The sequence below is a fragment of the Apteryx mantelli genome, chromosome 3 (genome assembly GCF_036417845.1).
Source record: "Apteryx mantelli isolate bAptMan1 chromosome 3, bAptMan1.hap1, whole genome shotgun sequence".
NCBI lineage: Eukaryota > Metazoa > Chordata > Aves > Apterygiformes > Apterygidae > Apteryx > Apteryx mantelli.
Genome location: NC_089980.1, coordinates 84,175,322 through 84,192,836, shown reverse-complemented (window position 1 = coordinate 84,192,836; position 17,515 = coordinate 84,175,322). Strand labels below are relative to the sequence as shown.

Below are 17,515 nucleotides of genomic sequence, written 5' to 3'. Positions count from 1 at the left end.
TAGGTAGATGAGCAAAGGCAAAAGAGGTTCAAAAGGTTTAAAAGATGAAGCAAAAATACATCTGGTGCCAAAATCGGTCCTAAAATGCACTATGTTTCCAGGTTGGAAAGCATACCAGTGCCAGAGATTCAGGGCTAATGGCTGAGGTTACAGGTAAGGTAGCACTAAATTTTACATATAAACTGCCTAATGGCTACGCTTTTTCTGTGGTGTTGTGTTCCCTCTTCCAACATCCTTCTGGGTCCTAAGACTGTGTTGGGTTCTTCCTCAAAAACTGTGGGGAGGCAGTTTATGACAGCTCATCAGTGTCCCAAGTCCCTTGACAGGAGGGGTTTGATGTTCAGGGTAGGGGTTTCTCGCCCTTGGGTATGACTGGAGTTATGTTATGCTATATATATGTTTGCTACCACACTCCGCTTTCTTTTCAGTGGTTCCCAACTAAATTTTAGAAGTTGATGCCCTACCCCCTCCAGCCCCAATTCACCAAAAGGACTATTTCTTACTATACAATGATTACATAGGTTCGTCAAACCTTTACCCTACATGGTACTCCTAGAATCAAGCTAAAACAAGTTAGACAGCAGTAACTAGACCTTAATAAATCTTGTAATTAGGCTTGTGTTGCACAGACATTTACAGAGTATTTCTTTAAAAAAACAAACAAACAAACCATAATTTATTGGGATGTTGGCATAAGGTTATGTTCGCCCTGGGAATCAAATATGTCAAACAGGATGGCTGGCTGCTGTCCAGGTGGCCACAGGAATTGCTATTGCAAGGGCCTTACAAAGCCATCTTCACCTGGATCAGGTGAGACTCCCTGAACTACCCTTCTGTTCACTTATAATCCAGCTGTCCCATGGTCTTACATAATCACTCCCACATACGCATGATCCATTGCTATCAATTATCTTAAACAATATACAAATATCTCCTAACTATCTTAACTATGTAGAAAAGATTGTCCTAAGTGACCATTTCTGCACCTGCAGGAACAGTTTCTACTATTTAAAAGTATCTTACCTAGACACAGTTGGCCAGTTCTGTAGCAGGAACTGCCTGGGGGAGTCTCTAGAAAAGCCCAGTTCTGCACCCAGGATACCTTGAAACATACACCCTGGTCTAGGAGCTGCCTGGGGGAAACGTCAGGGCAGACCAAGACTCCCAGCTAGAAAGCTGCTGCATGGATTGGTCAATGGCTTTGCTGTACAGGTACCTAGGGCACCTCCTCCCAGGCCCGGCACCCCATCTCAGGCTGGCCCATTGTTTCAATGCAACGCGTTATCTCTTATCAGTCCATTGTCTCATCTGTGCAGACAGGAGCTGGGGAGTTCCTGGATCACTCGGGGAATTAATGACTTAAGTGCCCTGGGTGTGCGCACACAGGCACAGCCCTGACATCCAGCTATGCTGTAATTACAAACAGTCTCATTGCTCTTGCCACACTTAAGGAACTCTTGTTAAGATCCGAAGACACAAGACTTTTTGGAACAGAGGGTGAAAATCCATTTGGGAACACTAACGAACTTTGAGATGAGGCATCAGAAGCCAGCTAGGTTTAGCACGAGAGTTTTAAGTGCTGTTGTGTTGTTGGGGACAGGCTTCCTTTGCACATCCTGAAAGCAGGTGAGACCTGGGATCAGCAACACCTTGCCGCTATGGCACATGATCTTGGGACCCCATGCCAGGTCCACCATACATTTGGCCTTCACTTCACAGCTCTCCCAAAGACTAGCTATCTTTACAGAAACCTAGCAAAGTACCCTGAGTCCCCAGCTGCCACCTTTCCCTTATGCATGTGAAAGCCCCAGCCACACAAACTACCCCTAAGGGTGCAGCTCCAAAACATAGTCAGCATTCAGGTCATTGTGGGCCACCTTGCCCACACCATAGGGCACATTATCTTCTCACTCAAAAGTTTGGCCTATCTTGTCAATGATGTCCTGCATCACTTTACGTTTATCTACCTGATTTTTTTTCTCCCGTTTTATTAACCAGTTATTCAGTCTCATTACCACCCCCTCCCATAGCCTTCATAGTCTGCCTTCATCCTTACAACACGAAATAACTTTTACATATTCTTGTGTGCTCACTTTTCAGGTCATTTCTTCATTATGTTGAACAGAAGCGATCCCAGCACAGAATCCCATAGCATTTCCATTGCACATCATAGAAAGGTTGGGTAGGAGGTATGGAGACACCATTATATTGCTATTTTCTACACAAAAGATATCATATGGAACCCACTAGGCAGACAACCACATTTCTCTGTCAGTAAACAATGTGAAACATACTCAAGTGTTTTGTCTATATCTTTTCTAGCTGACGGGATAATAATAGCAATTTTTCTCAGTCACACCATTCACTCATGTGATAGACGTGTCATTTAGCCTTAGAAAACAAAACCTATTAATGATCCACAGTATAATTCAGATCAGTATTTTTTCTCATGACAGAAACTGCAGTGGAGTTATCCAAAACTTATATTAAAAAATAAAGTAAAATTAAAAGTGTCAAGACTTTGTAAGCTAGGAAATACTGGCTTAAAGTTACTCAGCCTTAATTCCTCTCCCCTTCATACATACAGCCTGACTACATAACTGCCTGCCATTTTCCCCATTCAACCCCTGCCTTCTGCAGGATACACAGTAGATGATAAGGAAATAATCAGGGTTGTGTAAAGAATGGAGCTGTGTCTACCGACTCATTGGCTGAATAAATGAGAGTTGTGCAGTAAATAAACGAGTGTAAGTACAGAAAGTATGAATCTGTAGTTAGAAAGCTGAAATAGCTTCTGTTCTAAAGAAAAATGTATTTCTGTCTTGAGCACAATGTTTCTTACTAGTGCTGGACCAGTCTCTTAAGCCAACATTGCCACAGCCATTCATTAACTAGATGTTCTTTATTTTCTGATTGCCCAGCATGAGGTTTCTAACAAACCCCTCAGAAATGCTGAGCATCACAATGGCAGTTAAAATTGATTAGAACTGTATTTTGAACTCATGAAATACTATAAAAATACTAAGAATTTTAATATACCAGAACTCAATTTTATTACATCAAAGATCACAGCAGCAATTCCCACTCTAGAGGCCAAAAGATTTTTGAACAGGACTGCAAGACAAGGGAAAATTCAGCTGTTCATACTAGAATATTAATGGCAGAAAATTGAAAAAGGTTGCAAAATTGTAAAATTGCATCAAAAATGGCAGGGAGCTGGCCATTCTAGAATATTAAAATAAAGCTATAATCAAAGCTATGAAATATGTAGCAACAATGTCTCCCCTGTGTATTACATACCATCACCATGGGAACCATGGCTAACAGGCTAAACTGCACCAAAAATTTTTCAAATATTTTTACCAAGAAATATTAAAGGAGTACCTCACTTTTGTTACCAAGTTTGAGATGTAAAAATCCTAGTCTTAAAATAAATGCTGCTGGCTGGCTCTGGGAACCAAATGAAGGCAGAAGTTATTGCACAACTTCGAAAACAATTTCAAACAGCTCACAGCAATCCTGCTTATGTGAAGAAGAGATAAACCATCAACCACTCAGGCATCTTCAGGACAGAGAACCTCACTCACCCAAAGAGCGTGAGGAAAGAGCACCATTGCAATTATCAAAAACTCTGCAGAAAGGGAAAAAAATAGCCTTTCCCCAGAAAGCCAAAAGGAGGTGGAAAAAAGTGAAAAAAAGGGTGAGAAGGCATGCAACTTGCTGGCATAAAAGGTGAGGACCCATTTGAGATAGCTGATGCACGCGGGGGTGAGGCGGGAGCTGGCAGGCACAGCGTGGATTAACACTGGCCATCGTCTTCCTCCTCTGGGGAAAGCACAGACACTTCTGAAGGGTAATAGCAGCTACAAGGAGATCTTTACAGAGTGGATGGCTGTCAGGAGCCGAGAAATTTATATTTCCTCATGCTGTTGACAGCAATCAGATATACTGGGTTAATCCTTGTATTTTGTTGAATCGCCTGTTTTACTTAAAAGTGGACAAAAAAAAATCACAGAAAACTTGTTAAGAAAAAATAGCCTTTCGGGTTTTTTTACTCCCCAATGAGCATCTTATTCAGTGCCCAAAGTGGGAGAATCTAAAGGATTTTCTGGAAGGTTATGTGGGGAAATAGACTGCACTTATAACATCTTTGGTTCGTATGCTGCAAAAGTTGGAAGGCAGGCAGTGAGTGAGGCAGGGCCTGACAGGATGGAAGATGGAGACAGGAATCTACACTTAACTGCCAGAGCAGTGCTAAGCAGTGAATCCCATCGGTTATTAATTACACAGTTTTCTTTTTCTGTGTGCTCAGTGTGAGACAGGCAGAAAGGCTCAGTGCCTACAGCCGCAATTGAATTTGCTGGATTTTGGGTATACAGTGTGTGTAAACACGTGAAGAATCTAACAGCATGTCTGTGTCTTGCAGTGCAACATAGTGCAGAGACAAGGCAGTACAAACAGAAATTGATATTTCAAATTTGGCACATTACAGTATTTTGCTGAAACACCAGCTTTGTCCCAAAAGCAGTTTGAATACATTAGTTAAAAATTGGGGCTGAGCTATAATTCCTGCTTCTTAGAAGGCTTACTAGTCCAGGCACAGTGTCATGTTGGTACAAATACGTGCTATCTGGTCTTTACACAGTCTTAGCCAGGGGTGGACTCAGCCCCAGTCAAAGGGGAGGTGGGGGAACAGTGCAGAAAAGATTGAAGCATATCTGTGAGAGGCTGAAGCTTCACATGGTTTAAGAGCATGTGCCACAGAGACAGGTGCTAACATGGGGGCTGGTGGTCCCTTAATTCCCAGTAAATCTGTACTTAACCTCAACCACTTCAGACAATGTCCTAAATATTTAACCCTTTCACAGTTTATGGGCCACTTACAGTTCACTACACACCTACAAAAGAAATACAAATCTTTTTGTAATTACAAGTTTTACCATTTTATGCATGTTTGAGTGAATGTATTAATGTATGGTTTGTAATATTGTTACACATTCATATGTTTCAGTACTTATAAAAATTACTAGCTCCAATATTGCCAGAGAACAGAAAACATGAGACACAGGATAACGGCAAGAATGCTGAGATTAAGGCACCTACATCTACATGTCAACATGTAGGACCTTAAAGGAGAGGTAGGTGTCTAAGCTCCCAGTAAAGTACACAGATGTTACAGCATGATTCAGTTGCTTAAACAAAGGCATCCAGTGCCACCTGCAACACACTAGAACATCCCTCCTGGCCTTCAGCTACCAGGCCGAGGAGGCATGACTTTCACAAACACCGTGCGAGAGCAGCATGTCTTGGATATCACAGGGTGCCTCAAACACACAACATACTTGTTTCTTAAATAGCATTAAACATCTACAATAGAGTCCTTGGTCAACACAGTCAGTTCAAATGGCCTTTTGAGATGCCTTAGAGCCCTCTGGCTCTATTCAGTTATCTAAACTTACACACCTAGAGCCATCTGAGACACCCTGCAGTATACAAGGCATCCCATGAGCCTGGCAGATACTACACAGGACCCATAAGATACCTGAGCCCTACCAGAACAGCAGCTAGAAGCCAGGAGGGATACACTAGGACATTTCAAATGGCACTAGCTGATTACGTGCAGCCAACCAAATAGAACTTAACAGGCTAAGCTCAGTCACTCTAGACTAACCTGATTCAGTTACCCACACACAGACCTCTACTGTCTCTTGAGATGCTACCTAGCCTTCAGCTGTGCTACAAAAGGTCCTGATCTTCCATAAATCCTGTAATGCAAGGAGCTTGCCAGCTCCTTGCAGATGCTTTTGATACCCCAAGGCATTTCAAACACTGCTAGACATCTGTAAATGGGTGATTGACTTAAGCCTTGGCACCTGCTTTATGCTGAGCCAAATTGCTTTCTAGGCTTCGCTGATATATCTGGAGTCGCTAGAATGGGAGTTTACACACTTAACTCACATGCAGACACCTACATTTCAGCTGTCCATCTCAAGCGGAATCCCATCCTAGCAGTGCTGTATTCTTGAGGAATAGAGGAATTCATAAGTGTCCTTAAAACCAATGTTTTTTTCATGGAGAAGTGTCTATATTAAAATTCAGATTATTATCTGGGTTTGAATAAAATAGGTTAGATGGCTTACATATAGGAATTCAAACATAGATATATTCAAACACAGGAATTCAAAAATTTCCTGAAATATTTTAATAGGAATGTTAAAACAGAGGGCAGGCTTGGGGGCAGAGGCAGTAGGTTCTGCAAGTAGCCTATCTAGATACAGAAATACTGGGAAAACAGCTTAAGAAAACACTGTGTAGGCAGGAAGTTTGAAATGCTAATATACTGGCATACCACAGAACACACTAGCCATCCTTGGCAAGTTTGTTGCACACCAAGAGGTAAGGACAGGCCTCCTAAAAGTGATAGCAGCAAGCAACACCAGGAGGAAGTTCCATTTTCCCAGTGGAAGTCATGAGCTTGGAAGCTGATGCTAGGCCCAAAACACACTTGTCACACTCAAGTGTTACCTGCAATCCCTGAAATTCTTTCCAGGTTCTTGACCAAATGTCCCAAACCCTTTGCCAGGCAGTCACATACAGCATTATGCTACAGAGATGATGAGGTTATGAGCAGGTAGTGGCTCTGTGCACCAGTGCTGCTGACCTCTTTCCAGAAAATGACTCACATCAGCATGGTTTTAAGTCTCCTTTATGCCTTTTTCCTTCTTACTCCCCCCTGACCTAACAGGAGGCACGTCTGGCAGTAAGAATGTTTAAAACTCTGCTCTCCTTCCTGGAGGAGGAATCTAGCAACTTCTTGCCCCACTTAGCTAGCTAGAGTACTTGTCCCCCACTTAGCTTAGCTAGCATGGAATTAGCACTTGGGCATAGCACAGGAGCAGCTTCCCCAGAAGTGAATGAGGCTGTATGGGTCTTGTTCAGAGACCAAATAAGCAGTACAGCCACCCAGTCAGCACATGGAGCTGACACAATCAAGATTTGGGAACAGAAATCAAACTAGTTCAAAGTATCTGTTTGGTTCAATTTCAAGCCAATTTTACCCTTGTTTGGGGGAAAAAAAAAATCATGGGGGGGGGGGGGGGAGGCTGTAACTTATTTGCTACAGATTCCCACTCTTACTAGTTTTCTACTCTTTCTCTCTGTCCCTACCATCCAGTCCTTATATTGATGTAGGCATGGGACACAACAAAAGCATGGTATTACAGCAGCTAAGCTGTAACAGACCTAGTTCTTGCCTTCTTAGAAACAAGAAGGGAAAAGTTTAATTGATTACTGTTCAGTAAAATAGGCGACTGTGTACATGCAGACAAGAGGGAAAATAAGGGTAGCCCAGCAGAAAACTTCTCATAATAGGATAGGCTAGTGAATACAGGTATTTTAGTATAAGGTCAACTGAAATAATTAAATAATGCTAAAATACTCATTACCCACCTCTACTGACGATTTACACCTCACATACAAAACTAACACTGAACCACCTCATAAGCACACACACATGCATGTTCACAAGTAGTGTATCTAGAGAAGCCAGCTAACTGAAAAGAAGTTCCTTAATAAATTGGAATTGAATAATCCCTGCTGGAGCAGACTATATCATATGAAGTCCCTGACTTGTCTCTGTACTTTGAAAATATTTGGAAGATAAGTTACTGAGGCATACTAGATATTTTCAGATCAAACTTTATATGAAATACAGAATTAGTCACAGAGGCTGTATAAATGCATTTACAGAGGTAAACTTGAGAAGACACAGCAATAAAGTAGTTCCACAGTATCTTTATCCACAGCTCTTGAAAGTTACCTATGGTGCATAGTTTGCTACAGGAAGGTGGGTGTTGCTTTTTCATTTAAACAACTAAGAAAATGCTATCAGATGTACTAGTAAGATAATAAAGAAGTTCAAGGACCATAATAGTGAAGAGTTAGATTCAGCAGGAGGAAAGTGTTTTATCTTCTTGTTGAATATCAAAATTACAGGTTTACTCCAGTCTTATTCTTCTCCAGAGTCCCAAATGCTTATTAAAAAAAAAAACAATTTAATTCTAAAAATGGTTATGTTACAATCATGGTCCAGAAGTTTAATGTTTTGCATCTGGCAAATTCTAGACAGAGGTAGTAAAGGCATCCTTTAAGGAATCTTTTCTGATGTGAAGACCCGAGAAGCACGGCAGCGAGCCTAAAACGAAAAAATTGCTTTAATGGAATGAAAATATCATTTTAAACCATCAATTTGGAAAACATTTCAATAAGCTTAGCCTGTATGAGGGGTTATATTTCATCTTAATTAACTGGGAGCTTTCAAAGTAAAATTTTAAACAAACAAATTATATTTTAAAGTATCGATCAAATCTGAAAAAAAAAAAAACACTTTTCCATTCACTGTGCTTTCAATTTTAATCCTTTTGCCAGTAGAGGAAAGAGATGGTGTCAAAGTGTCTTTCCACTATTTCTGACACATTCAGAGGCCAAGAAGCACTTAGACAATGTCTCCTTTCAATATACAGCTGTAAAATGTACTTGAGTAGGTGAATCAGTCACCTGTGACTTCATAACTTAAAAAAGCAAGCTGTCTGGAAGCTTCAGCACATTGAAGACTGCTGATGAGACCTCAGAATCAGAACATGGTTCCTCAGAATTTGTTTGTGTAGAAAAGAAGCTTGAGAGAGAAATTTATGTCTGACACACTCAGCTGAAAGAACTTTGAAGGCTTTAAAGATATGATGGCCTATGTGACTCATCTGGACAGAATTTATAAAAACACCAGCTGCTCAAACATATAGATTAAGTTGATAGCAGCTTTGAATATACGAAGTTCCAAGTACTCTTAGAAATCAGAATGTACTAGTACTGGTGCCCAAGCCGAGGAGACATTGGATGGTTTGGCCTCAATATCTGTGTTTTTGTTTTTCAGCTATCAAATGCTGACAAGCACCACACAGCTTCACAAAGTTGCACTAAAAAAAAAACCCCCAAAGTAATTTTATACTATGGTATGAATCATTTGCAACTATCTTATATGCCCACAAGAAGTTATTTGGGAGAAGATACTGTAAGAAAATGAAAAAAATGCCTAATGTACACATACAGAATGCTGTAAGCTTCATAAGAGATTTAGGAGTTCTCAGATACATCAAGGTGACATGTATTTAGAGGCAAAGCTTTTTTTGATCTTAAGGATATCTTGTAATCATTCAATTAACGGAGAATAAACAGAAGGTGGCAGAGGGAGGGGAATGAACAAAAATAATTAACTGGGCAACCACATACACGCATTTGAGTATGAAAGCAGAGAGGCAGATTCTTTTAAATTTTGTTGCAGTTTTTTTGAAATACTTACAGCTTTCTCTTCCAATGTGAGTACACCATCTACAGCAACTATCTGGTATTGCTTTTCTTTTAAGCTACCCACAAGTTTCCGTAGTAGTTTGAGGCTCGTACCATCACTGCTTTGTTTTAACAGTTTTTGCATTTCTTGTGAAGGACATCCTGGATCAAATAGTAGTAAACATAATGTTCTATTCTTCCTCTCTTCTATTCCAACAACAGTACGACTATGACCTAATTTCAAAACAGATTTTCAATATTTTAAAACCCATAAATCAAATTCACTTTCTTTTAATGAGCTATTTACTTTCAGATCAAGTAAAATATTAGTTGAAAATTAACCAAGTAAACATAAAAAAAAGCAGATGTCAAATAGTTCAAACCCCCATCACGCCCAGCTTTTCCATCCAGTAAAAATAATTGTTTTTGTTACTCTTTACTTAATAAATAAAAATTTAAGAAAAACTGTGCATACTCAGGATTGCAACACATATAGAGAATGATGGAAAACAGTAAGAAACTAGTGTACATGATGCTGACCTTGGTGTTGCAGGTAGATAGGTGGTCTGGAAGTACACACAACCTTTGCACTGCCTTCATTATCTGTAGAATAGTAGCACAAAATCCACTCAAATAAACGAGGGTGTGTACCCACGGGACCAGTTGGTTTGTGAAAGTCAATGATTTGACACCTACAGAAAATTTAAAATGAAATCTCAACAGTAAAACTTCAGCCAGGCCAGGCTGTTAAAAAACAACCCCCCCCCAAACAACAATCCTTTTCCTTCTCTCCATCCCTACGCTTCTTTACCAAGAACATTTTATAAACACAGCAATCCCAGCAATCAAGTGATGGTTGTCACTTTTTTTCAAATATAGGAGTAGAGGACAAACATAATTATGAACCAACATGATATATATTGTTCAAAACTGGAAGATTTATTCTGTGACAAAAGCAGTACTCTGTTCAGCATAACAACAGCTCACAAAATTCATAAAAATGAAAGCGATTTTGATCTTTGCACAAGCAATATATGTATATCACAGAGTCCAATTAACAGCTTTCAGGATATGCAAGTAAATAGCTCAAATTCAGATAGTTCTTAAGACTGAACTTTAAGAAAAATTAAACTTTTAATCATTGTTTAGCTTTATGCATATGTGGACAAATTTTCACCAGGTTTCAATGCTGTAAGTAAGTATTCAATTTATTATCTGCATAAGTAGTTACACAGCTTTGTGCTGCATTGACTAGACCTTATATCCACTTACAAGCTGGTTAAATTTAAAGTCACTAAGGTGGCTAAGTTGGCTTTTCATCATGCGGTTCTTACACTATAAAGGTATATGCATGACCAATGCAAAAAAAAAAAACAAACCACGCAAAACAAAGAAAAAAAAGATACTTGCTTTATCCTGAGACTAGTTAAGAGCGAATAAATTTCACATGCTCCTATCCATGCCTTGGTACCACGTAACCTGTTGTTGAAGTGAGATGCCCCATGAGGATCAAAGCCTTCTTTCCAGGCATCTTCAATCATGGACTGAATCTTTGGTATACTAGGTGTTAGCATAATACCTGAGACAGAAAATTTTTGGATTAAGATTAGTTACTAAAATAGTCTATTAGTAATGAATATTCAGCCTCTTTTATAAGAAGCAATTAACATCATAAAGATACACCCCAAAAACTAAGCTAAAACCTCAGCTACATCATGTCTTGCCAGTATTCAATCCTCAGATTCTTTCCACAGCATGGTCTAATGGTACAGCAAGCATTTAATAGCTATCTTTGGCCTAGTAAGCTTTGATGTTTTGTCTTTTCATTTACACAACAGTCAAAAGCTTTGTCATCTAAGGTACGTACAACAAATACGCTGTTCTAATTAATACCTTTCAAGCAGTCATCATATGAGCTGTTTTGCAACAGTGATGAAAGGAGCATTTGGAAATTCCTGTAACCGCAACCCCAGCCTTTGTCGCCCAAAGATGAGTGGAAATGATCTACTGATGTAGAAAGCCATACACGTCTCACATCTTTGTTTTCATTCTGATAGTACTTGCACAATGCTTCAATGACTCCTAAAAGAAGACCAAAAACAAAATTTACGCCCATTAAATGAATTACATAATTTTTCAGAAATAGATTCTTCTCCAGCTTGAAACAAAGATTGAGACAATTCATGCCAAAATTTCTAAGTGATCCTACATTAGATCTAGAACATGGATCACAAAGACACTGGACATTATTTCTATTTCATTTCTTATGCTCTTTATCTTGATGTATCTGTATACTATGAAGAATGTCAAGAATTCAAGCTATTTTTTCACTGTTCCTACACAGAGGATATTTTAAATTAAACAGCTTGGACTACATATAAACTGTAATCTGCACAAGAAATATTATTATTATGAAACAGAAGTACTATCAGCAGTAAAGCCCTTACCTCAGCCTCACCTCCAATACAATATCCCTTACAAACACAGAAATACTTATGGATACTATGTAACCCTTGTGTTCCACTCCAAATCATTTTTCCTGGAGAAACTAAGGCAGGAAAAGGAGTGGCACAGAATTTGAGAATTACTATAAATATTTTAAGAAAATTCACTTGAAGGGATGTTACAAATCATTCTTTGTTACATAAAAGAACATGGTTGGGAATTCTCTTTCCTATTTGGATGTGTAAGTGTTCAACGGCCCTTTGTTGTTGTGCTATCGTCAAGGCAAACTTTTTTTTAGCCATTACGGATTCCTTTCTGAAGTCTAAATGGTTGTCAAGAACGAAAACATTGAATGTATTAACTCTACTCAATACATTTTCTAGAAGAAATTTTAGTTTACCCATCAAGATGCAAATGGATATTTTGTAATGCAGAGTTAGTAGCGATAAGTTAAAACACCTTTGAACTGTGGCCTTGGCAAGAAAAGAAAGGAAAGCCTTTTGGGCCTTAAAAATGCATTGGGACTATATTTTTGTAACAATTAAAAAACATTTCAAAGAATATATAACAAGCAGATATTTAGACTAGTCCAGTCTTTTCTTGGACTTAGTGTAAATTTGTCCCAGGTAAGCACCATGTCCATCTGAATTACTATTATTATCACCAACTGAAACAGAACACAAAAAGCTACCATAAATCATAACAGCTAACCAGGTTAGGAAGCAGAAAGTACTAAGTAGTAAACAAACATACCCTTGTATAAAACAACATGTAATACCAGATGCAAACCATACTGAGATCATATTGTGTCTGATCCCTTAAACAGGCAACTTGATTCCAAGAAAGAAAGAAAGAAAAAAAAAAAAGTCTTCAGCTTAGAAGAAAGATTAGAAACATAGCAAGCTCAGATTTAGTTATTAGTTTAGGACTATGATGTGACAGGTCATTCATTAATCTAGAAAATAACACGTTGAATTAAGATGCAACTAATATTAAATGTCCAATTATCTAAGTAGTGAAATGCTTTATTAAAAACAGATTTGGTCACTACAGCCTAGGCCTAAAAAGTACACTCTTAGTTGTATAACTTCAGCAATTTACCTGAGGTCTTTGTTTTCCCATCATCTATACCAAAAGCCAAAGATTCCATCATGTCAGCTTTTCTCTTGTGATATTCAAAAGGCTGCATTCTTCCTCTGTCAACTTCCCTTTCCACATTCTTTATCAATTGCTGCTTGTAGCCTCCAGAATTATCCAAGCCATATTGTTTCTGTTAGGGATGGAACGTGCATCATTTAGATGACATCTTTTAAATTCACATTCATTAAAGATTTAGAGAAGCTACATACATAATCAGTAATGTGGAAAAATAGTAAACAGTGAGACAAAAATATCTCAGTTCATGAGATTTTAGAGCTGAAGGCCAAACTCCATTCCAGACCAGGAATGCAAGCTTAGGAGAGCCGTCCCTGGAAGCGTAGACATCTCCCTCTGCCATCTTTTGGGCAGAGAGCCATTGGCACAGAGGCAGTCTATGACCCGGAGATAGCAAGAGAGGGTGGTGAAGCTATCAAGGCTGTGAGGTGGGAGGGAGAGGGACATTAGGAGCTAGCAGGGAGGGTCTGGGAACAAGCATGTACCAAAGTAGGTGATGGTGTACAAGAGGAGGATAGGCAGGATGCTCAAGGGCTCAGGTAATGCCCTGTGAGGCAGAGCACTAAAGCAGGAGACACGCCAGGGCAGCGCAGCACGCACACGGAGTCCTGCAGTGCACAGGCCCCATCCTGGGCCAGCACCACTCACAGCAGTAGAGCCAAGCAGCTCAAGGCACGCATGCTCAGCACCAGTGCCAGGACTGGGGTTACTGAGGGCTTGCATCTGTCTACAGCCCACTCCTGCACCACTGTCTCAGTACAGCCTGGCTGATTGTGCAGCTCTGACCTGGTATGGCTATTCTAATTTTCAAGAAACAAAACATTACAGTTTCTAGGTACGCAGCTTATATAATTGCACAACTCTTTCAAATTTTATCATTTAGAAGTAATACTGTACCTGTAACTTTTTAAATTCTTCCCTCTCTTGCCTCTCTTCTTCTGACCTTTGCTGTTTATCTTCTTCAGTCTGGAGCTGCTGAGCCAGTTCTAGATCTCTTAAGTTTCCACCTACCCAGGAAAAACATTTTACAAAGAGAAGACTTGATCAGGAAGTTAACAATGCTTTGAATAATCATTTGTTTGATCTTTAAAACACAAAACATTGTCTTTTACAAGCAGACATACATAAAAAGACCTATGCATTAATTTTAGGAGATGCATCCCCTACCATATTCAGGTATTAGCAAAGAATACTAGGTAATACCAATGACATTCAGTCTACCAAGACTCAGCTTCCCAATTTAGACAAAGATTATGCAGGATTAAAGGACAGTTACTTGGCAAATAATGCATGTACCTCTACTACTAAGAAAACACCTTTTGTTTACTACTTTTCACCTGATTTGTTAGCAAGAAGTCCCAATTTGCTGAGTATCACAGATAGCTTCTAGGATCACTGCTAGCAATCTCATAATGATGAAGTGATACAAACAAACTTAGGGTTGGAGAACCGGAAACCCATAGGAAGGGAACTGTGCTAACAAAAGCAAACTTATTTTGACTCTTTTCCCTTATCACTACAGCTAGTTAATCAGCACGATCATTTAGAGAAAAGATTTGAGAATAAATTAGAAATTTTAATAAGCTGTTGCTTTTAAACTCATGTTATACCAGAATGTTCCAAGTTCCATGTATATAAACCTTCTATAGAGCTGGAAAAAAAATGGCAATCTTTTAAACATTTTTCCCCCCTAAGTTTTATTTTTCCCACAATATAGTGCATTTATTTAATAAGCAGGCACAGACAGATATTTCTTTTAGCATGTGTAATTAAACAGAGCACTCAGCCACGTGATAGGACTTGCTATTAACTATGTTAAGTTTATTAGGGAGGCATACGTTTTTTGTTTTTTTTAAATACGGAAATATTTAGTTGAAATTTTGCCTAAGATTCTATACCACAACAAATAAATAGTTTAAAATATTTTCAAATACTATCAAGCTTGCATCCTTTCACGTACCTTCTGAAAAGCTATGCTCCTCTAAGTGTAAATCCACGTGTTCTTGGAGAATCTGAACATTTGTACAGGCAAGACTGCATATTGGACATTCATACAGCTGTTCACCATCTCCTGTGTTTGAAAGAGACTTGCAGTTTCATGCTTAATTAGTTTTCATGCTAATTTTTTTTTTTTTTTGCAAGAATCATCCCCTTCATTGATGTACACAGTTTAAGATAAATACACAATAATGAATTTTGTACTGTCAAATTCCCCAGGGAAAGACAGCAAACCCCAAAACAGCTATTACGTTCTTAATCTAGAGCACCATTTAATTAAAGATTCATATTTAAGAATTCATATTTAAATGCCTGTCAAGTTTGTCAGAAGAGAGATTTTCCCTCTTTCTACTAATCAAGCTTTGACCTATTCAACTTACAGATCACTATTTTCTGTGATAATACTTGTATTAAGAAGTGCTTAGTCTGAAATATCATATCGTTAATAAAAAGATCTATCCTATCTATCCTGCTAATGGAGGAATGCTTGTTTATAATCCTTTAATGTTTGTGTGATAATACAGCAGTTGATGCACAGGAAAAATAAAGTAAAAACATCTTCTCATTCTTATTTTGTTGGTCTTTCTATATCTCCTCAAATAAATATTGTTTGTAGTTTTAGTATTACCAAAGAGCATCACAGAATCTTAGAATAGTTAAGGTTGGACAGAACCTCCGGAGATCATGTAGATAAGCCCCCTGCTCAAAGCAGGGTCAACCAGAACAGGTCAGGTTGCCCAGGACCACGTACAGACAGGTTTTGAATATCTCAAAAGATGTAGACTAATCAGCCAACAGGACAACCTGTTCCAGTGTTTGACTGCTTTAAGTATAAAAATATAATAAAAAAAAATCTTATGTTTAAATGGAACTTCCTGTATTTCAATCTGTCCCCACTGCCTGTTGGCCTACCACTGGGCACCACTGAGAAGAGTGTGGCTCCATCTTTACTTCTCCCATGAAATATTTATACACATTGATCAGATCACACCCCCTCTCCCCACCCCCAGAGCCTTCTCTTCTCCAGGCTGAACAGTCCCAGCTCTCTCAGCCTCCCCTCCTATGAGAGATGCTCCAGTCTCTTAATATTCTTTGTGGCCCTTTACTGGACTTGCTCCAGCTGGTCCATGTCTCCCTTGTACTGGGGAGCCCAGCACTAGAGACAGCACTTCAGGTGTAGCCTCAACAGTGCTGAGTTGAGGGGAAGACTCCCTCAGTCTGCTGGCAGCACTCTCCCTGAAGCAGCCCAGGAGGCTGTCAGCCTTCTTTGCTGCTAGCAAGCATTGCTGCCTCATGGAGCTCATTTTGTGCTAAAGATGTCTCTGAGGGACCAAAAGACTGAGTGGAGGATTATCCTTTTTTTAAGGATACTCATTGAAAGTACTGTAGCATTAGCATTTTCCATGGCTTTCTATGAGTTATTTCTATAGAAGATGCATAATTAGAAGAAAAGTACAATTTTCATCACTGCAGTTTTCATCATCTTCTTGCTTTCATTAATATCTGTAGTGCGTTTTGTGAATGCAAAACATTACAGGTCCATCTACATTGTGTTTTTAGTTCTGCTCAGGAGTAGGCTTTTCAAGAGACTCTATCGCCTTCACTCACTGCCCCTCGTCTGCATCCCTGAGCGATCCTGGAGTACTCGAGGGAGTGAGTTCCTTTGCAAGAGGCCCTCCGGGGGCGCCCCCAAGACACTGCAGTCGCAACGGGGCACTCAGTCCCTTGGACACGGAGTAAAATCCCCGCAGCGCCAATAGCACGGCACTCGGCACCACCGCCGGTGTCTGCGCTCCGCACCCCGCCGGGGCGGCCGCAGCCAGCGCTACCCTCAGCACGGAGCCAAGCGGGATGCCGAGGCTCCCTGCTCGGGGCCCGGCCCGGCCCGGCCCGGTCCGGTCCGGCCCGCCCCACCCCGCTGGGGGCCGCGGCACGCAGGCCGCCCGCCCGGGCCCCGCCGCCGTTCACCTGTGCCCGGGGGGACCAGCAGGTGCCCGTGCCGCGCCCTCACGTGCCCCTCCAGCTCCCGGCCCGCCGCCGCCTCCCCACAGAAGGGGCATTCGGGAGGCCCCGGGGAGGGCTCGGCGCAACGGGCGCCCGGCGGCTCCAGCTCCGGGTGCGCCGCCTCGATGTGCCGCTGGAGCTCGTCGTAGCCCGGCGCGGCGGCGCCGCAAAGCGGGCAGCGGGGCAGGCGCTCCAGGTGCGTGCGCCGCAGGTGCCGCCGTACCGCCGCCTCCGAAGGCAGCACCTGTCCGCAGATATCGCACACCAGCATCGGGGGGGGGGGGGGGCGCCGCCGCCACCACCAACGGCCACAACCGCCAGCCCCACCCCAACGGGGAAATCGAAAGACTCACAACTTCCGCCCCACGGCTGCCTGAATCAGCCGGCGTCGGAAGTAAGTTATGCGCCTGCGCAACGCCGCACCCGATGTGTTCTGGGAACTGTCGTTTTCTTGCTGCGGCTGCCCCTGGGCGGGCGTCGCTCCGGCGCGGTTCCTCCGCTCCCCCTCCCGCCCGGCGTGGGCGCGCAGAGCCTGCTGGGAGTGGGGGGCCGCCCACCAGCCGGTGCGGCG

General features: G+C 41.1%; 1 protein-coding gene across 1 annotated transcript; it reads right to left on the bottom strand.

Moving 5' to 3' along the window:
• Window positions 1–7,682: 7,682 nt before the first annotated feature.
• On the bottom strand, window positions 7,683–17,241 carry ZUP1 (zinc finger containing ubiquitin peptidase 1). The gene is made up of 9 exons (XM_067293813.1): window positions 16,909–17,241; window positions 14,903–15,013; window positions 13,840–13,949; window positions 12,889–13,057; window positions 11,236–11,424; window positions 10,753–10,921; window positions 9,883–10,034; window positions 9,356–9,576; window positions 7,683–8,194 (listed from the first exon to the last, which is right to left on the bottom strand). The coding sequence occupies exons 1-9, from the start codon at window positions 17,213–17,215 to the stop codon at window positions 8,147–8,149; spliced, it is 1,476 nt and encodes a 491-aa protein (XP_067149914.1). The 5' UTR covers window positions 17,216–17,241; the 3' UTR covers window positions 7,683–8,146.
• Window positions 17,242–17,515: the final 274 nt, after the last annotated feature.

What these genes read in the sequence shown, in the direction of transcription:
- ZUP1 (XM_067293813.1), bottom strand. Translation starts at nt 17,215, where the DNA reads ATGCTGGTGTGCGATATCTGCGGACAGGTGCTGCCTTCGGAGGCGGCG. An exon ending in AAGAATTTAAAAAGTTACAG is followed by an intron (nt 13,058 to 13,839) that starts GTACAGTATTAC and finishes CATCCCTAACAG; the next exon opens with AAACAATATGGCTTGGATAA. An exon ending in TTAACTAGTCTCAGGATAAA is followed by an intron (nt 10,035 to 10,752) that starts GCAAGTATCTTT and finishes AATTTTCTGTAG; the next exon opens with GTGTCAAATCATTGACTTTC.